This window comes from Zerene cesonia, chromosome 19 (genome assembly GCF_012273895.1).
Source record: "Zerene cesonia ecotype Mississippi chromosome 19, Zerene_cesonia_1.1, whole genome shotgun sequence".
In the NCBI taxonomy this organism is placed as follows: Eukaryota; Metazoa; Arthropoda; class Insecta; order Lepidoptera; family Pieridae; genus Zerene; species Zerene cesonia.
This window is the reverse complement of record NC_052120.1, coordinates 4,771,749-4,792,274: the sequence shown is the minus strand read 5'-3', so window position 1 is coordinate 4,792,274 and position 20,526 is coordinate 4,771,749. Positions and strand designations below refer to the sequence as shown.

The 20,526-nt window shown below is 31.7% G+C and overlaps 2 protein-coding genes across 8 annotated transcripts; one reads left to right on the top strand and one right to left on the bottom strand.

Moving 5' to 3' along the window:
- The first annotated feature begins 314 nt into the window (after window positions 1-314).
- On the top strand, window positions 315-18,190 carry LOC119834192 (synaptotagmin 1-like). 7 transcript variants are annotated; one of them, XM_038358511.1, is made up of 11 exons: window positions 315-472; window positions 7,389-7,475; window positions 8,764-8,919; window positions 9,003-9,145; window positions 9,569-9,661; window positions 9,941-10,135; window positions 10,304-10,480; window positions 13,692-13,800; window positions 14,392-14,525; window positions 15,848-16,053; window positions 16,376-18,190. In XM_038358511.1, exons 2-10 carry the CDS (start codon window positions 7,394-7,396, stop codon window positions 16,040-16,042), a joined length of 1,284 nt encoding a protein of 427 aa, XP_038214439.1. In that variant the 5' UTR covers window positions 315-472; window positions 7,389-7,393; the 3' UTR covers window positions 16,043-16,053; window positions 16,376-18,190. The 7 variants fall into 7 exon arrangements, with proteins under 7 accessions (XP_038214439.1, XP_038214437.1, XP_038214438.1 ...); XM_038358509.1 differs by having other exon boundaries at window positions 13,683-13,800; XM_038358510.1 differs by having other exon boundaries at window positions 9,563-9,661.
- A 1,412-nt stretch (window positions 18,191-19,602) lies between these two features.
- Window positions 19,603-20,219, bottom strand: LOC119834194 (electron transfer flavoprotein regulatory factor 1). The gene is made up of 2 exons (XM_038358512.1): window positions 19,931-20,219; window positions 19,603-19,824 (listed from the first exon to the last, which is right to left on the bottom strand). Exons 1-2 carry the CDS (start codon window positions 19,991-19,993, stop codon window positions 19,615-19,617), a joined length of 273 nt encoding a protein of 90 aa, XP_038214440.1. The 5' UTR covers window positions 19,994-20,219; the 3' UTR covers window positions 19,603-19,614.
- Window positions 20,220-20,526: the final 307 nt, after the last annotated feature.

Here is a 20,526-nt window from a genome sequence, read left to right as displayed (position 1 = left end):
ATATATGATACAAAGCGATACGTGTAAAGTTTTATTTATCATAAATCTTTTCATAATTATAATAAAACATACCTCACTCATTCAATAATAATCCTCTTCAATAACGGCATATTTGATATGTGTTTTATTGACATATTTAATTTTATTTTCTTGCAAAAGTAGAATAAAAACGTAGATACAAATGTTCATAACACATGATAATTATAATGAGACCAGTTAGTCTAAATTAAAAAAAAAGAATTTAATATATGTATTATAATTTCTACAGCGCTAAAAGCGCTAAGCGAGTTGGCGATAGGCGAGAACGATGGCAGCGCCACTGAAGTTTAGTTTCAGGAGGAAAACGTTCCTACGCGGCTGCACCTCGCTTCCAGCGCTAAATACTAGCAAATGTGTAGAGGCAACATAATGGAATATCAACACAATCGCTAAACGTCACTTGATTCCAGAGGACACTAACATAAAGGAATAGGTAAGTACTGTATTTTTATTAAATCCAATATTTCGTGCGATTTCGATAAAAAAACTTTTTCAATACAAATAAACCCTGTTATTAGAATTTTAATCCACCGTATTAATTAATGAAACTTATTCTGTTAATAACTATCAGGTTCATAAATCATTATAATAAAAAAAGGTTACATCAAAATAGTACACGTACCTATAATTAAATTAAAACTATCACTTTCATTCTATTTATTCTAATACAAAGTAAACATAAATTTGTGCTATAAACAAAAGATATTTATGTGTATATCTTTGTCAGCTTAATGTTATTTACCAAAGTTTTAGTCAGCATTTAAATATGAATGTATTTACTGCTATTGATAAAAAGTACGCAGTTATCATCCAACCTTATGTTTTGTTTATCTCTTTCCGTTGAATATACGTTACTGTGTTAGGTAGTGAAGTTTTGTGAATATAACATCCATTCACACGATTACTACACTACTTTTAAATTAAAATGAAAAGAATATATGGCATATAAATCTATTTCTGTTGAAAAATATTCTAGACTTCACGCGTAACCTCTTTGCGCAGGTCAAGATGTAAAAACAGTCTGTATTATAATATATCTACAATTTAAAATGTTTATAAGATTAAAACAATAGTGCTTCTTTTTTAATTTTACGTTTATTTCAATTTTTGTCATCGGTTTTTATTCTTTTCAAATATATGGTTAAATACGTTTTGTCTTATTTATAATGTTGTTATGTACAGCTGCGTACTTGCAACGTATTCTAGCGGTTTCGGTGACATCTTAAAGCAGTACTAATTTCAATGTGGATATTTGGTGGCGCCAGGTGACCTATATAGCTTTGTCAGTAAATGTCGTTGAGATTATTGGTAATAACGAAAGTGTTAAAGAATCTCGTAAAGGTCATTGGGCATATTTGACAGGCTTCATGAAAGGCTACGTACAATAAACCAAACGTGTTTCATATTATAGAACTTCGTTACTTACAATTATTTATGAGGATTACTTTCCTAGGTGACGGAAACAAATGAATTTAAGATATAATTGTAATAATTAATTTACGTTTCTACGTGTAGTTTTTGTCATGGGCCAGGCACGAATTAATTGACTCCATAGCGATCTTTATAAATGATCTAGGTACCATATAATTAATTTAAATGTTTTCCCTGTTTCAATAACCATAGTTGAATGACATTCTCTAAGAATATTGACATTATTGCATAGAGATGCAACGTATATTACATTTCTAAGTAAGAATGTATTTCAACGCGATGCTTATTGAGACTCTCATATTCTACAAGAATGCAGCACAAAATACCCAAACTTGTTTGAGTATGCCGTGGCTGAAATGCCCCAACCGACTCCTTAATAACCTTTATTTTTATTAATTAGCAAGTACAACAAAAAGTACAAAAGTTCTAATAACTTAAATTTTATAAATAAAAGCGCATCGCTTTTCAACTTGTCACGTGTAGTTTTTTTTTTTTTTTTTTATGTCATAGCGGGCAACTGCGCTGGTGGTTCACCTGATGGTAAGCGATCACCACCGCCCATGAACATTCGCAAAGGTTGGGCCTCTGCGAATGCGCTGTCCGCTTTTTTGGAATAAGGGAAAAAGAATGGATTAAGGACTGGAAAGAAGGAATGGACTGGGACGGGTGAGGAAAAGGAAACGGGCCTCCGGCTCCCCCACTCACCGCACGAAACACAGTGGCATGCCACTATTTCACGCCGGTTTTCTGTGGAGGTGTGGTACTTCCCCGGTGCGAGCTGGCCCAATTCGTGCCGAAGCGTGCTCGACTCCCACAATAAAACTAAGTACTGGACTACTCTGTGGCCTCTCTATGAAATTATACTAATATGTGTCGTATTGAAGACTTGCATAGTTGTCCCTACGACGACTGACTGATGAACCGTTTTCACGAATGCTTTCATTAAGAATATATTATATATAACATAACTTATCTAACATTGAAAATTGTATTTCACAAGCTGTTGCCCACAGCTTCGTTCGCGCGGTCCTAATAAATTTTCATGGTACATATTTCATCCCCTATTTTATCTCCTTGGGGGTATAATTTTTAAAAATCCTTTCTTAGCGGATGCCTACGTCATTACATTTATCTGTATGCCAAAATTCAGCACGATCCGTCTAGTGGTTTGGGCTGTGCGTTGATAGATCACTGTGTCAGTCAGCAAGTCAGCCAGTCACTTACCTTTAAGTTTTTTTATATCTGTGTGAAAATTTAAAATTTAGTATATGCATAAGAGTATATAAAGCATTTTAAAACTACCCGTCATTGTAGTTGTAGTTGTACACAAAAAAATATTATTTTCCACAATATATACATAATTACGTATTAGGTATTCAACGAACGTACTGATATTTACGAAGATCTATTGTTTAGAACCCTTTCTCTGCGATACTACTAGGTACACTCGTAAATTGTAGTCATTAGCAGTATAAACCACATTAAACCACATTAAACCACATGAAACCACATTAAACCACACAATAAGAGAATAATATATGCCGAGAATAATATATACCGAAACAGGTTGGACGTCATAATGTTTGTCAAATAACGCCGCGACTATGCCTGGGTACTTGATGGTTAAGTTTGCAAATATATAAATTAGTTATTTATCCTTGCATGTAATTATTTACATAACAAATTTCCAAATGTGAGGGTCGAGCAAGCTTCACCATGAATTGGGGCTGCTCGCACCGGGTACCTTTGTACTGCACCCCCATTACACGATATCGGATTACATTGCACAAGATCTTATAGAAATAGTAGGTTTTGGTACCGACGTTATTGTATTTCATTCGGTGAGTAGGGGGTATTTCCCCACTATTCCTAGTCTATTCTCTTATCCCTGACACAAAATATCCTGAAGTAAACTATCTTACTTGCTTAGTAATGATGCAAGTTCTATCAACACACAACTAAGAATACTAGCTTGTTAGCTCACTGACCTGCCTTGAAAAACTAGCCTTATGTAACCCGGCCAAAAGGTGTAAAAGTTATTCACTGTCCATTTCTTTGAGGTTATACAATAGAACGAAACAAAAAAGCCTCATATTTTCTTACCAAAATGTAAAGTTTGGGAAGTAAAGACTTAAAGGGAGAAGATTGGCTCTACTTGACATTTGATAAATTATTGGCAGTGCGAGACAAAATATAACATTTTACATATATCCACAGGGGGGATTTTGAAATATTTTTATGTACTTATGTACTTCAAACGATTTGCTGGTGGGTAATATCTGTATAGCAAATATAGACTGCTGATTATGTATAAAAATATCAAACGACGTTTCTGGTTGATACCGGCACTAAAAGTGGTTTACTAAGACGTGTCTAGAAAGTTTAAAGCTAAAGGGAACGTAAAGTAATCTCGAGATGATGTTGAGAATATTTTGGCCTCATTCCAACTTTTTGAACAATGTCGCTTATAAAATGCGGTTGACGTTAGGTTACTAAGAAAACTAACATCCGAGCATTATTTATGGCATTTTGAAAAGGGGGAAATAAGGTTTTTATCAGATATAAACAACACTGACACTAGTTTCAGGCCGTGGCGTTGTTGACATGATAACTATCTTGGTTAATGTAATCAATGCAAGTTTCATATTTGACGTCGCTCGATTTAAATAACAAAAAATACATATCCATAACATAAAATATACAATAGCGAATATAATTAATTCGTAAAAATGTAGTCACCGAGAAAATAACTCACAACTGTAGATGTAAGCTTTCTCAAGAACAACGTTAACAGGCTAGCTCGTTTAAATCCACAAGTTTATATATTTATTTAAGACTCTTGGCAAAGTTAGAATAATATAAAGTTTAGCAAAATACACTCAATGATGTAAAGTTTCCAGCATATTTCAATAATTTGTAATATGCCGTTACCCTTTTGCCATTTATAATCTTTATGTTATGAAATATATCTAGCTTTATCATGAAATAGCTTGCCATTCAAGGAATCGTCCGTGGGAATGAGATGCTTCACCGCAGTCAAAAGTACTTATATCACCCTCTAGCCTTCATATCATCTCAAGACCCAAGTCATTATATATTGCCATAAAATGACTCCATTAGTACGTGAAAGAAAGACAATCAAACAAACACATTTTCTTTCGGATTTATAAATAATCATTTAAAACTAAGAATTTACAATGCACATACATAATTATAAAAATAAAAAGAAAAAATAACACAAATTTTCTAAAATAAGATAATTATTTACAATTTCATATAAAGTATTAGATAAAATCTTGGACGTTCATTTTCCAAATGAAAGGATAGAGTTACTGAAAAACACTTCCTGATTTAAAATAAAACATATTTTGAAAGTAGAATTCCATTTCCGAGCACCTTCAAAAAAGAAGACTGCATTTTTCTGTATTTGTTACCGCATAACTTTTTACTCGATAAACCAATTTTAATAACTTTCTCCAACACTTTACAGCGTGGTCACGGGGAGACTGATCAACAGTCAATTTCTATTTTTTTTTCTTTAAACTGCTGCCTCCCTTGTGGTCCCATATCAATTTGGTCTAATTCAGACAATCTGAAGGCGGTTAAGTTTTTAATAATAATTATAAAGATTATTACCAATACAACGGTTGATACTTCATTGTCCGACATGTCAAAATATAATACATAATACATGATGTGCTAAAAACTCGGACAAAAGCTTTTTCAATACAAATCATATTATTTAAAATGACGCTATTTAGACGCTCCGTATAAATATTAAATAAAAAATATATAATGCACAAACTGAATACACCATTGTTTGCATAATAACAGGGCTCACGTGCAATTCAAGAATACCGCTAAAAGCAAATGGAATGTATTGAGCGTACCTAAGTGGGCGGGGAAGAGTTCCAATATTAATATAGAAATGGAAAATTTTACAAATAGCTGACAGATTTTTTTTAATATGCGTGTATTAGCATTAGTTATGACGTAAATCCATTATCCTTTCGTTAAAATGCAACCTGTCGAAACAGGTATGTTCGTTATTTATTGATACTGTCGGAACAACTCGATATATTATGCGTAACTGAGATGAATATCAGCTGAGAATATTTATTCAATGACCTCAATTCTCGAATGAATTCAGCTCCAGAAGCCTGTAGACAATAGAAGGACACGATTTTATTTTACCAAGATATTTCTTTGTTTAAGCTATGTATCGTGATAAATTATCTTGTTTTTGTATATAACCTTAGTAAATAAACAAATATCTATATTATATAACTTAATGTAATGATAAGTAGATGAACAGGGTCCCTTAAACCATAATCTTTATTAAAGAAAATCCTGGAAGAATTCTTTTATGTGTCATATTTATATCTGTTTAAAAAATATCTAGCACAAACTACATATATTAAGTAAAATATGATAAACTTAGCGCTAAATGTGATTCTCACTATTATTTACTTAAGGTATCTCATTATCAGTAGTAATTAAACAATTAATTTTATCGTTTAATTAGCATACATCAAATGTTGTCTTATACGACGTAATTAATGACTAGTATAGCGAGGGGAACCCTGAAACATTACATAGGTAAAAAGTAGTGGTTCATTCAGTGTACAATTCGCTATGAACTGTCCAATGTACGCAATGTGTGACGTAAACGATGTGAATTGAGTGAGCCATAGAACGGTCGGGCATCGCAGCGCGCAGCGACATCGATCGGGTGCGCGCGCAGCACCGCCATCCCAGCTCTGGCACAGTAGCACATCCATTCCAATAGCAAATTCGATTGAAATGAAACTAAATAGTGCCTAGTGATCCGCATCAAGAATAAACACTCGGGGACATTGGACAGTTGGTTAGGATATCACAGAGGTCAGTTCTGGAACTAGCATTTCTACTTTTATGTTAAGTGCTCGTGCCCAACGTACTTCTCGTATTCCAATTTTCATATTCTGTAATACGCCTTCAGTGTCTATCTTGGTAATTAGGACAGAAATTTCATAAAAATGTTTTTTCGTGCCACTACTCTAGGTTTGAAAGCTGCAATTTTTTTCTTACCTGAATAGGCGTAGGCAGCAATCGATTATTAGTTAAAATATGGTTGATTTTATATTAATGTTTCTAAATCATTAAGAGACTGCATTATATAATATCTTTAAATCGATGCATGCGTAAAACATTTATAGCCTGAGTGTGTGTTTAGCTTTTGAATCGAAATGTTACCTTATTTAATATTTATTCCCAAGCTTTCCACTACAAAAGTGTACCTAAGTCTATTTGAAATAAATTCCATAATTCATCTAACATATGTATTATTTTCAACAACAGACTACAAGGTACCTACCGTTTAAAATAAATAATATTGACACGGTTAACAAATTAAACAATAGTGCTAAATAGAAAATCACTCTTTTGTGATACTATGTTTTGCCATTAGTTTGAAACGGGAGAGCTCAAGGGAGGTATTTAACAATAGAAAGACATCACTTTTCACAGCATGTATAACAAGTGACTACGATGAGATTTCATAACTTTGGGTCAAGGTCGCGAAGATAGAGTGTGTGAGATTTTCTTTTCAACAAGGGAATATATCGCCGATACTTATAATCATGGCAGTTACAATATTGAAATTAAAAATTTCTTTACTTGATCAATATTTCCTTATTATAAAAATCTACAAAAATTGGTTAAGTGATGCCAACGGTAATAGTAACGACATAGACAAATTTCTAGCACTAACCGGTGCTTAAAGATAAAGGAGGTAAAGGAATTTTATAACGGAAATTTCCAAGAATTTTCAATGCCATAACCACATCGGAGAGGTTACTGTGGAACGAACTAATTGCTAATACAAATTGCAATGTAGCCTATAAGTATGTGTATTAATTTGTTTGTTTCACTTCTAGCAGACATGTCGCCTCATTTGCGATGGCGCCGGGAGGCGGAGGTGTCGAAAGAGGCAAACTTCACCACCACTATGCCTCCAGCTACAGGTTTGATCTCTTTATATATGTTAGTTATCTTAGGGCATGGATCGGGAAAGATATGTAGGCCGCAATAAGAGTTTTACAATTATTTAGTCATTTTAATTATAACGATACAACGTTTATCGCATATCGATTTATTCGTTCTTTATATTAATTATTTTCACATGAATAGCTATGAAATAGGTATAAATTTTCTTTCTCTCTAGATAACTTCTCCATTTTTATATTCATTATCAATTATCACATTCACACTAGGACTTACAATCAAACTCGAACCTTTTCTTAGACAATGAATTATTAACCTTTAAATGGACCGCGCTCCTACCGTACTAACCATTAAATATTCACCATTAAATATTCAGTATAGACCCACAAATATCTTCAATTTTAAAAAAGTTTGATAATTCAATGTAATTTCATTTTAGCGTTTTGATAAGGTATATTTTAAGAATATTTTCAAAATACACATTAATACAATAGGTATTTGAATAGGAAGCTATATTAACTGTACTTTAAAACATATATAGAAAGAAATTTTTATTTTGGATTATACCCGATAGGATTTTAAATCGTGATGTAGTCACAAATAACACAAAACGAATTAGACTTCATTCTGCCCGTAACTTTAGTTTAAGTGCATCACATCTTACTACGTAGGTAATAGTAATAGTAATAGTAATCTAAGGTACAAATACAATGGATAACATAGACATAGGAGAGCATAATAAAGAAATTCATCTTTCGCTTAGCGGCCTTCTCATTGATTTAAAAGTCAATCAAGTCAATCAATAAAGGACTGATTCTTTAATCCGTTATTAAAACTTTCGCGTTTAATAAAGTCTTATACTCTAATATAAAAATATTACCTGTCAAATGTCAGACACCAATTTACACATTTTTTGTACCTAATGATTATTTAATACGATATTCGACGAATACTAATAATTAATGTTAACCAAGGATCGAAAAATCGTCATTTTAGTTATTTAATTTGAAATGTATTTACATAAAACATCAAAGCATTGATTGTCATTTTGTAGAGTATTTGAAATGTAATAGCTTTTACGTAAATTAAAAATGTATGTAATATATATAATAGTAGGTATAGAAAGCCTGTCAGGAACACTTCTCGCTGATAGACTCTTAATGGCCCAACGAGAAGTCGAGATATTAATGCGTCTTTATTATTTTAAAAAATCCAAACTCTTTTTATATGTATTCTACAAAATAAATGTTTATCATTATTATTAAGTTTAATTATGGGCAATACTAACCCTTAAAAAACATCTTTAAGGGACCACAAATCCCAACTCGACGTTACCACCAGCATTATCCTCGGAGCCAGGACCACCATCATCCACTACCACCCAGGAAAGTTTCGTTGAGAAAACTGAAGATTTAGCTCGAAAAATGAACATGGAACCATGGCAGCTAGTAGCTATTCTTGTGGGTAAGTAATAAACGATAATTAAATTGAAAATTGATGTGAAAAGAACTAGCGTTATTAACTCCGTTTAAAAAATTGCTAAATAGGTGTAGGAGTGGTTGTCCTGGGAATATGCTTCTGCTGCATACGGCGGTGTTTCCGTAAGAGACGATCCAAGGATGGCAAAAAGGGCATGAAAGGAGTCGACTTCAAGTCCGTCCAGCTGCTCGGTTCAGCATACAAGGAAAAGGTAAAGTGCTTCCTGTAGCCACGATGCGAAGGTGACTCTTGTTTTTCATATTATTGTTATTATGACGCCGAAATTTAATATTAATAAATAATATGTACGTGTTTATACACTTGAATTATTGTTCGCATTTATCGTCTCCTGTTCCGAATTATTTTCAATGAAATCTATGATCATCTTCCCATAAGCGGTCAGTATTCTTTAAAATGATTTGATTTAAATCTCTTTTATTAATCGTTTCTGTTTTTGTGTATATCAAATTAGTAGGTACCTATCTACCTAGTACTTTAATATATACAAAAACTTAAAACGTTAATTTTTTTGCTTTAATTAAAGCAGCTAAGGTCATTTTGATAAATTTCTCTTATTTCATAAGAAATCCAATATTCATGTGAAATTTGCCGCGGGACGTGCATGTAGGTGCAGCCGGACATGGAGGAGCTAACGGAGAATGCTGAGGAGCCTGACGAAGGAGAGGAAAAGAAAGAGGAACAAAAACTTGGCAAACTGCAATATAAGGTAGGCAATAAGGTTACCGAGCTGACTGCGCGGAGGATGAAACTTAATGGTCTCGAAACTTCCAAAATTACAACGACAGATCATTCAATCAATCAATCATATTTCAGCTTAGATAATTCGAGTAGACTTAATCGAGTTTCATTTTCTAAAGATTTTGTTTTCGTAGTTTAGTATAGTTAATTTTTTAGACTTTGTTTTATTTCTTCATTGTTGAACCATTTCATGCAAAAATATGAAATCAGTAGGCAAAATGTGTTTGACAAATTCGTTGCTTTCCAGTTGGAGTATGACTTTAACAGCAACAGCTTGTCAGTGACAGTGATCCAAGCGGAAGAATTACCAGCTCTTGATATGGGCGGGACATCAGATCCTTATGTGAAAGTTTACCTTTTACCTGATAAGAAGAAGAAGTTCGAAACAAAAGTTCATCGAAAAACGCTCAATCCAGTTTTCAACGAAACCTTCGTTTTTAAGGTAAGAAAGAGGCCCATTTCCTTTGCCTTACTCTTTCCAGTCCTTTCTTTTATTTCTCTTATTAATCCATTCCTAAAACCAATGTTAGAAATTGCTAACGATTAATAATTAAGCTTTTCAAGATTTTTTTATATTATACGAGCATATTTGATTGACCTTTGTATACAGAACGTGCCATATGCGGATGCCATGAACAAAACTCTTGTGTTCGCGATCTTCGACTTCGATCGTTTCTCCAAGCATGACCAGATCGGCGAGGTGAAGGTACCTCTCTGCCAGGTGGACCTCGCCCAGACTATCGAGGAATGGCGTGAACTGCAAAGCGTGGAAGGCGAGGGTGGTCAGGTGCGGTTATGTTATATAAGAATACGCTACTACGCCCAATGCCAGTGGCGTAACAATAACGATAAAATATATAGGACATTGTATAGGAGTACGAGGGGAAAAATGCCGCTTCACCTACCTACTTCATTAATTTTCTACTTCACTGCATGGCCTCTGTAATAAATGTAATGGTTTTTAATTTGTTACGCCACTGTAACAATTCCAATACAAAGCAGGTGGTTAATGTATACTTTAATTTATATAAGATATGAAAATGTAAGCGAGAAGGTCAAGAATTTGTATATTTTGTAAGTTTATACCTACTAACATTATTGAACCATAAAGATGGTGGCTGTATAGTACAAAGGTATGTTAAAATTGCTAAAATGTCAGCGAATATGTAGACTTTGAGTTACACCCAGGTCACATCAACAGTTCATTTTGGCTTACACACATCTCTGCCATGTAGGTAATATGTATGGAGGTACATTCATACATAACATTCATTGCACTGAATAGCCATAAGGTAACAAACGAGATAACTAGGTACGCAAACTTGGACAAGGATACAATTTTACATTTTTTTCTTAGCTTTAGGCTACACTTGCAGACCACATCCAGGTACAAGTTCGTCTTACAAATTTCATTTTTGGATGTGTTTTGCTCGTACAGCGTTATTTTAATACTATTCCATCCTTTTAATAAAGAAAATAGCAAAGAAAATCTGTTTCCTTCAAATTTAATGGAATTGTCGATAAATATATGTAACATTTATTAGAAGGATAGAATAAACGTATTTTCAACTTACTGCACTCTTACTTTTATGAGGACCCTTGATAGGGAAACATTTACATTGCACATTGTTTATCATTAATTTATGGGTTGCTTATAATTGGTAATTTGTGAAATTCCGAGTCAAGGGTCTTCGACGTGGATGAAATCGTCATTTATTTTTCGATAAATTAATTTGGACAGCAACAAATGTATTTACTTGGTTTTTTTCTCTTTTTCTCCATATTTTCTCTGCTCTGCTTGGCTGTGTTTGATTGTGTCCTGACAATCTTGCATGCCGCTTCAAAACGAAATGATCATTCACGTAAGTATTATTTTGAGACACATCGAGATGTATATTGAAAAGATAAAAAACACGTTTCATTGTGATTCTGGAAGTACAATTAAGTTCATATTAAAAAATTGTTTACAAGTAATTTAAAATTAAAATCGTAAAGTTTATTTTAACTTATGGATAATATTTCGATTAGGGAGTTCGAATTAAGTATATATTGTGAAAATATAATATTATAAATATCATCACCTTTACCTTATATCATCCATCAAACCATATTTTATTTACCAAGTTATATTTTATTTAATCCATCCAACACTTTCTTTTATTTTGTATTGCGGCTGGGGAATGTTGCATGAATGTCATTTCTCTTGGATTTTCATTTTGTAGCAGAGTTTAATGGCCTTAATTAGACATAATTTATTAAAATTATGTTATCTTTTTATTGTTACAAAATGGAAATTCAGAAATTAGTCACTCCGTTGTACGTATCAGCTGTCTTTCAACTGAGCACGTGTCGTGCTAGGTATATATATGTGCACATGTTATTTGAGACTAATCTTCTACTAAACAGTTGCTCAAACTAAATACCCTGTGTGTTTTTATTACCCAACGGCGAACTTACCATTAGGTAGGTAAATATCCTAATTCCTAATACTACCTGAATGGAAATAAGCATGATTCTTTAAACGATAAACAATTAACCATCTTTTCATAAAATAAATAATAAATAACCAAAACAAAATATAAACTTTTTAAAAACTGTAGATATAAAATCGATAGCTTTCATTTTAATTAAAATAAACGTATAATTTCCATCACCTTTAACCATGCATTTCAATGATATTTAGCTAAGGACGTATAATATGGCTTATTAGAATAGTTTACTGGTAGAGAGTTGTTCTTATAATTGTATTCTGTTTATAGTGTGATGTTCTATGTTGTCCTTGCCTTATGTGTGAAGTCTGTAAGTATATGTACTATTATTATGTACCTATTTAACACCTTACCACTAAAGAAATGAAAGCTTCATCGCTATTGGTGCATTTTATAAATTAGCCTTTCTTTTGTGGTTATATTTAGTACCTGTTTATATATTTATCTATTTTGGTTTCACCAATCCGATTGCGATCTGTTTCTAAAATGGTACAAAGCAGATATTTGAAACAGGTTACTTGTACATATTATGAGCTTTGTAAGCTGCATAAACATCATCATAGAAGGAATGTACGTAAATTCTATGATAAGGACTACCGTCTAAGAAGGTGAAGGTATGTGCTTGATGATTTGAGCTGGGTGTCACGTTATAGAAATTGGCTTCATTTCGGCAACAGATCGTAATATATACCAACAAAATATAATATGTTCCAGCGGGTTGTCTGCTTCATAAACCTAGGTTTGATGTGAACGTTGTTTTTGTTGTCCTATAGTTATATGTTATAAGGTTGATATTGTATTCAATGTTTTAGATGGATTTATGTGCTAAAACGTTATATGTAACGCAATGACATCAATTGCCTAATAAATGATGTACATCCTATACCTACTAGTTGCAAACTCCGACTGTTTGTGCCTACCTTTAAGTCTTCTGGGCTATGGCGTATTATGCACTAGAGACACAGTTTATCAGGTATAAGTGATGGTTTTAATCGATAAATTATTTATCGACATCTGATGAGAAATTTACATATAAGCATTGATTACCTGATGAACTCTGTTAGTTTACCCCAAAACCATAAATTGCTTTTAGGACCACACGGAGCTAATGTTTTGTTTCATTTTTGTTTCGTTGAAGAAATGTTTGAAAACCCTAATCCGCCCTAAGCCGCGTTTAAAGCCCATATATTATTTATATTTCAAAGCTTTTCAAATCCGTATCAATAATTATGTTCCTCACACAAAATTGTCCTGACTATTCCATATTGATCACTTACCAAATACCTTATAAACTTGACAATCGGTACACAAACATACTTACAATGCAACAATATTATCACAACGAACATTATTAATATACCGACTATTAATATGATTGTATGTAGGGACGAGACAATAAAAATATATTTATTTTGTTAGTTCTTTTCTAGCTGTGATTATGTGTGCGATTCGTACTAATTGTTAATAGTAATTATTGGAAGTAAATAATGTGGGTTACAGGACAACAAGTTGGGAGACATATGTTTCTCGTTACGTTATGTACCAACAGCTGGAAAACTGACCGTCGTTATCCTCGAGGCAAAGAATCTTAAGAAAATGGACGTTGGTGGCCTATCAGGTGAGCGTGAGACCTTTTTGTTAAATTCAAACCTGTTTCTTTTAATACTCTTCTAACCTTTCAGGATCTCGGTAAATGTATAGGTATTTTCATTACCTTTCCTTATTTACGTGAAATCATTCATTATATCTATCAAATTCTTATTTACTTGTAATATGCTTTAATTTTTTTGCCATAGATATTCCAATTAGTTACATAAAAATAAACCATTTGTGATATGCGAACACTTGGTCGAAATTTTCATAATTTTTTCAGATATTTATCTGAATTTCTTAGATTTCGATCAGACATGCACATTTAATATCACTTTTTATTTATTTTACAACCACTGTTCTGCTACTCATGTTATTAATTAGGCTTTTGAATCATTGTATAAATCCCATAGGAAAGTAACGTAAAACTATTTTAGTAGTACACATAGCTACATAGTAAAAGTGGTATACCTAATTACTTACCCATGTATGTAGAAATCATATACATTCAACAAGTTCATAGGCTACATTTAAATATAATCTAAAATATGGGAATATTTCTAAAGTTAATGTTGTGTTTCCTTTTTTCATATCTGATCTCGTGGGTGTCCGGCTACAGATCCGTACGTAAAGATAGCTCTTATGCAGAACGGGAAACGCCTTAAGAAGAAGAAAACGAGCATCAAGAAGTGTACATTGAATCCTTATTACAACGAGTCATTTACTTTTGAAGTACCATTCGAGCAAATACAGGTACGAGCCGAGATTGATACAAAATTTGATGTTGTGGCATATCACAAGACTTCGTTTTGGAGAGCATTCTTTGTTACTTGATGAAATGAATCTTCGCACAAGTAATAACGAATTATTAATATCTCCAAGAAATAGTCTTGATAATATGCAAAGTATTGGTGTTGTGATAAATGTCTACACCACTGGCTTTCCTTGTTTTCCTTTCCTAAACCTGCATCGTGTTTCTGAATTCCTTGTAAACCTGTTTGTTGTCAGAACTGAATGTTAGCTTTAAACTGAATGCATACCTTCCCGTAGATTATTATTACATTTCCTAAAAATGGAGCTGGATACCTGGCTTGGTTGTATGTAACTTTTCTAAATGTTTTCTGGCCCTATTTATTGTTTTGCGACTAATAACTTCTGTATTCCTTCATTTATCCCGTGCTGCCTATACCTTACCTTAATATTTTTCAAAGCAAACCCTCTAGGTATATTCGGATTTAAATGTTCACCTTTAACAGTGATATGTTGTTACTGTTTAAGGTTTTCATTTACATGAAATATCTTATAGATAGTTTGCTTTGATTAATATTATACTAAATAAGTGGTGTTTATAATCTCCCCTCGTAACTGCATTACAAATTTCGTCAAATCATGTCCATTTTATTTTGCATTTGTTTGCCATCATCGTTGTGCCTTGTCTATCATTTAATTCGTTGAACACTATGCGAGGTAAGTACAAAAATGCTTCATTAGAAATAACAATGACTATCGTAACAAGTAAATGAATTGGTATTAGGTTTTTAATACACAAAAAATTTAAATTTTATCAAAACTTTTAACAAGCTTCTCATATCGATAGCTTAACTTAGGTACATCATTGCAAAACCGAAAATACAAAAACATATACATAATAACTACTTCAGTAGGTACTTCAAAGGCAAATACATTGATTTACATTCATTTTTAAGTGAGTGCATATCAATGAAGACGCAGTTACCCTTTACACTGTCCCCAATAATTTCCTTAGGTCAAAACTATATCATGTAAGTACATCACTCCTTTTTAACTACCACGACTACTACTGAAACGACCGACATAAATCGATAAATAGTACAGAAACATTGAGTAATTAACGAAATCTATAATTATCAATTATCGTGAAATCGAAAGTAAATTACTTCAAAGGCTTACTCGTATATTAAGGACGAATGGTAGAGTAGGCTCTATTAATTACTTGTACAATTGATAGCAAGGTCTGATAATTAGAGATCTTATAATTATCACGAGCAATTCTTTGTGCGTTACTAATCAATGTCTGGTTCCATATTTTACTACAGAAAGTAAACCTAGTAGTAACTGTGGTTGACTACGATCGTATCGGCACGTCGGAGCCCATCGGGAAAGTGGTGCTTGGCTACAACGCGTCAGGAACTGAGCTGCGTCATTGGTCAGACATGCTGGCGAGCCCGCGACGTCCGATTGCGCAGTGGCACACTCTCAAAGACCCCGAAGATGGAGAGAAGAAAGATTAAGTGGATTCATGGTAAATAATCAGATTAACCTCACTTTTACTTTATTTACAGAAAATGCTATGATGATGTAAACAAATTGTAGATGTATCTACAACATGCATAAATTATCTTGCCACCAGCAATCTGTGCGTCACCTATAAACTGTTTAACTATAACCGTATTGACGAATCGATTGTGCTGTAAATTTGAAAAGATTTACCGAGACTTTATTAAATGTAGTACTACTAACTTCTCTACCTAACACATAACGGATAATGTAAAATCAAAAAATAACGAAGTAGTATGTGTTAACTAGTACTGGACTGAAATTAATTCCAATAAATTATTTTTCAGGATGATAACCCTAGCAGCTTGTCGGAGCGAAACGAATAAGGACATGAATGGCGTGGGCAGTGAGGATTATAAGACATAATTAACATTATTTTAGTATGTTCAAATTAAACCAAATTGTAATAATAATACCTATGCGAATCATTTCATTGAATTTATCTCGTTTTTTTTATAAGACGAGCACCGACATTTAAAATAGTAGACATTTATGGTGAATTAGCTATGACAAAACTGGAATCAATAAATAAGCAAGTTTCGAATATCTTTCAAGATATATTTTATGCAAATTATGATTTGTTAAAATTATTAATTAATATATAAATTATAGTTAGAAAAAATTATGTATCGTTTTTCATGTATCATTTCATGATAATACCTACCATGTTGGTTCATTGCAATAATTATACCGATCTTACCATTTTATATTTAACACAATACCTCAATTTTAATTATCCTTAGATGTTATATTTATAAATAGAATGAAATATCTATCTATAGGTACTTTCGGTCTCGTATGCTTATCATCCTGTTTTCAATGGTACAATAAGTACCCTCGTATGCTCTAAAATATCTACATACAATTGAAAACAATGTAAATAAGTTGAATCCTGTTAAATTTATTACATTCTATTTTACTATGATAAGTGTTATTAGTAATTATGTATAAACCTTTAAATCGTAATCGACGTGTTCCTCTTGAGAAGAGAGTATTAATGTAACGATGTATCTATGTAGAAATTGCTTCATGTTGAGAGTTAATATTAATGTTTCTCTGATTCATCTTATTCCTCAGACTCCTTCTTGCGAGGAACGAAGGCCTAGATGTGCTTTGATTATTTTACATGACATTTATTTTCAAAAAGTTTCAATCGGTGGGTAAACTTTTCTTATTGTTTTCAATTACATTGTTAAGAATTATTATTTAGTTGAAACTAGTTCCAAATAAATAGTATTAAGGAAAATGTATTATACAAATATATTACATATTGAATTATTTATCGAAGTAGAGTTTGTAAAAAACAATTTTTCATATATTACTGCTACAAAAATTTATATCATCAGCATTAATATAATCAAAAACGTTTCCATTGTACCACTTCACCTTTAAAATGTATCTATTTATTGAATGTTGTAATGTTAAATTATTTTTGTCGTTTTCTTAGAAAATGTGTTTAAGAAATCGTAACGTATCGCATGTAAAAAGCTCGCTTCTTTTATTTTATAAATCCATTGCTCTATTTTCATTTACATTTAATTATAGTTGGTTAATAAAAGATAAATAAACTGTAACTATTTATGGAACATTAATTATAAATTATTCTATTGAAAATATACCTGATTAGCTAAAGCTTGACTGTTGTTGATCTCAACTTTGTGTTATTGTGTATATAATGTAATCACATGTTAAAAATTACGATCACGTATTATTATATTACATAGGAGTAGGAATGATGTCGGGCTTTAAGTATGTAGAAGAGCACCAACACGAAATATGTAGACATGTGGTTCGAGTTCTGTATTTACCAATAAATATAGTTATGTTGATAAAACATAGTTTGTACTTCTAGCATTTGCAATGACTATCCTGAAAATACTCGTACTACGTAGAACCTACACAGTACAATATGAGACAATCGCATGTTTATTTTACCAACTTTTATTTAATTTTACCAATATTTATTGAGGCTACCTTTTCAAATACACGTCGACATCTTTACATGAGCAATGCTTTTAATGGAAAATAAAAATGCACAAATGAAATAATTGAGTAAAAAGTTATATTTGAATTAGTTAAACAAAATATAACATTTAAAACAAGAATATTTTGATTTAGCACACATACTTTTATCACGTTTTATTAAATTGAAACAGAATTTGCGCATCATTGATATTTTAAATTCTTAAACGATAACGAAATCCCGTTATCAATATTATCACCACCTTCAGAAGAGGTGCGCAATTAAATGAACACCTACCTAAGATTATTTTTTATAATGTCCTTGCGTTTTTGAGAATGTGGGAAGTTATGGCGTAATTGGTATTTTATGATTGCATCTCATTATAAATACTAAGTACATCGAAATAATACAAGGGTTTCGTCACATGATATTTATACATAGATAATATTATTTGATGGAATAAGTAATTAACTATGTGATACATTAAACCAAAACCATACACTAAGCTCAATCAAGTTACTATTCTGTAGTTAAATTGACATGGCTATATCAGAATCTTCTTCTAACTCTAAGCATGGTTTATGCTTCAATTTTACTCTTAAAAATTCCCTGTAAGGATTATTTCGAATTTTAAATATGTGACTGCTATTGTTAACATCCTTACTATCGTGAAGGATCATAATAGATAAGAATCATACTACAAAATTAAATTAAACATAGTTTATTAATCAAAATAAGGTATCATTTAAAATATCACTATAAAGGTATGTAGATTTGACAATATGTAACAATTTAAAGTGTCTATAATACAATAATAGCATAGAAGTTATTGTTTTATTTATCTGTGAAAAATCTTTATTGAGCATAATATATGAATTTTCCTCTAACACCTTGAAAAGCAATAGGGCCAGTATATTATACACAAATATTGCAACAAAATTTGTGAATATAACAAAAACTTTTACCTACTTAAATCAGTTTTTCTAGTTATACTAACTGGAATATCAATATCAGCCTGAAATTGTATTTCAGGATACTATCTTCTAAGCCTTTAATATATTTAATATATATTTCCTACATGTACTTCCTTTTTTTATTAAGTACATTTATATTACATTTAAATTAATAAAACAAAAACTTACTTAAACTGTTTTAGTCAAAACTAAACATTCGAAGGAATATGTGAATTAGTATCAAAAATAGTGCAAAATTGAATAGCAAATAATTAATATAACATTCTGCATATAAATTCATATTATTTAATTTTTTACAATATTTACACATTTTCAAGTTTTTTACATTTTAAAATACATACATGTAAGATATAAATAATCAATGGTTTTACATGGTTATTAATTTAAGTGTGAAAAAAGATGTTTCAATATAATGTGAAACTGATTATATTTTAGATATTATTTATTCCTAAAATATTGTGTTTGTATTGGTAGCATATGTTATAAAATTAATTTACCATAACAATTGAAATTTCAATCACGCTTAACATTGCTAAAATGGTAAGGTATCGGAATATTTGCATCATACAACATCAATAAAAAAACTATTTTAATTATCATCATAATACCTACGTTTTAATGTTCTATACTTTTTCAATTTATACAGGGCTTCAATTTCTTTTGTGACAAATTCACCGTGTTTTATCATCATTTCAATTTTTTTTGGATCTGTCTCTTCACTATTCTTCGAAAACACTTTATGCAATCGTTTTCTAAAGAGGTCATAACCCTGAGGCCAATCTCTCCCTAAGTACAATAACTGCAAAAGAATATGTATTGAGTTACCAAATTGGTCCATACAAATCATTTCATATCTTATATTGATAAATTATCATTAAACCGTGGAATAAAATGTGAATAGTTACCGTCTTGTATAGGTTTAGTACAGCTTTTCTATGTGGTTGGGACATAATTACTATTTGTTGCATACAAACTTCAGTCTAAAGTCCAAATTAAAAAAATATAATGAGTACTAAGTACAAGTATGAGACCTTCTACTGTAGAGCTGATGTAATCGTCTAAGATAAATAATGCAGCTGATATTTATATTCCTACCGAGTATAAAAAACTGGTAATTTGATAAAAATACACTCAATATTTACAAAATAGGTACACTCGTTCCAAAGTACTCTGTTATCCGTAATGTCATCTGTCATCATAATTATAATAACATGTCAACGTCACAATGACAAAGATTATAGCGACAAGCAGTTTTACATTTGCCACGAAAGAAGTCTCACGGTTTTCAAGTGCTCGACTTGTCTCCACAATGAATTCAACGCTATAGAAAAAAACATAAGCTCTGATTACTGATAAATCGAAGAATTGTATTGAAATACTTAATTAAAAAAATATGTGTGCGATTCACACACGATAGAAGTGAAACTTCAGTAAAACGACAAAAGAACGAAATATAGAACAAAGAGGAGAGACCGATAATCTAAAATAGTATGTATATTTC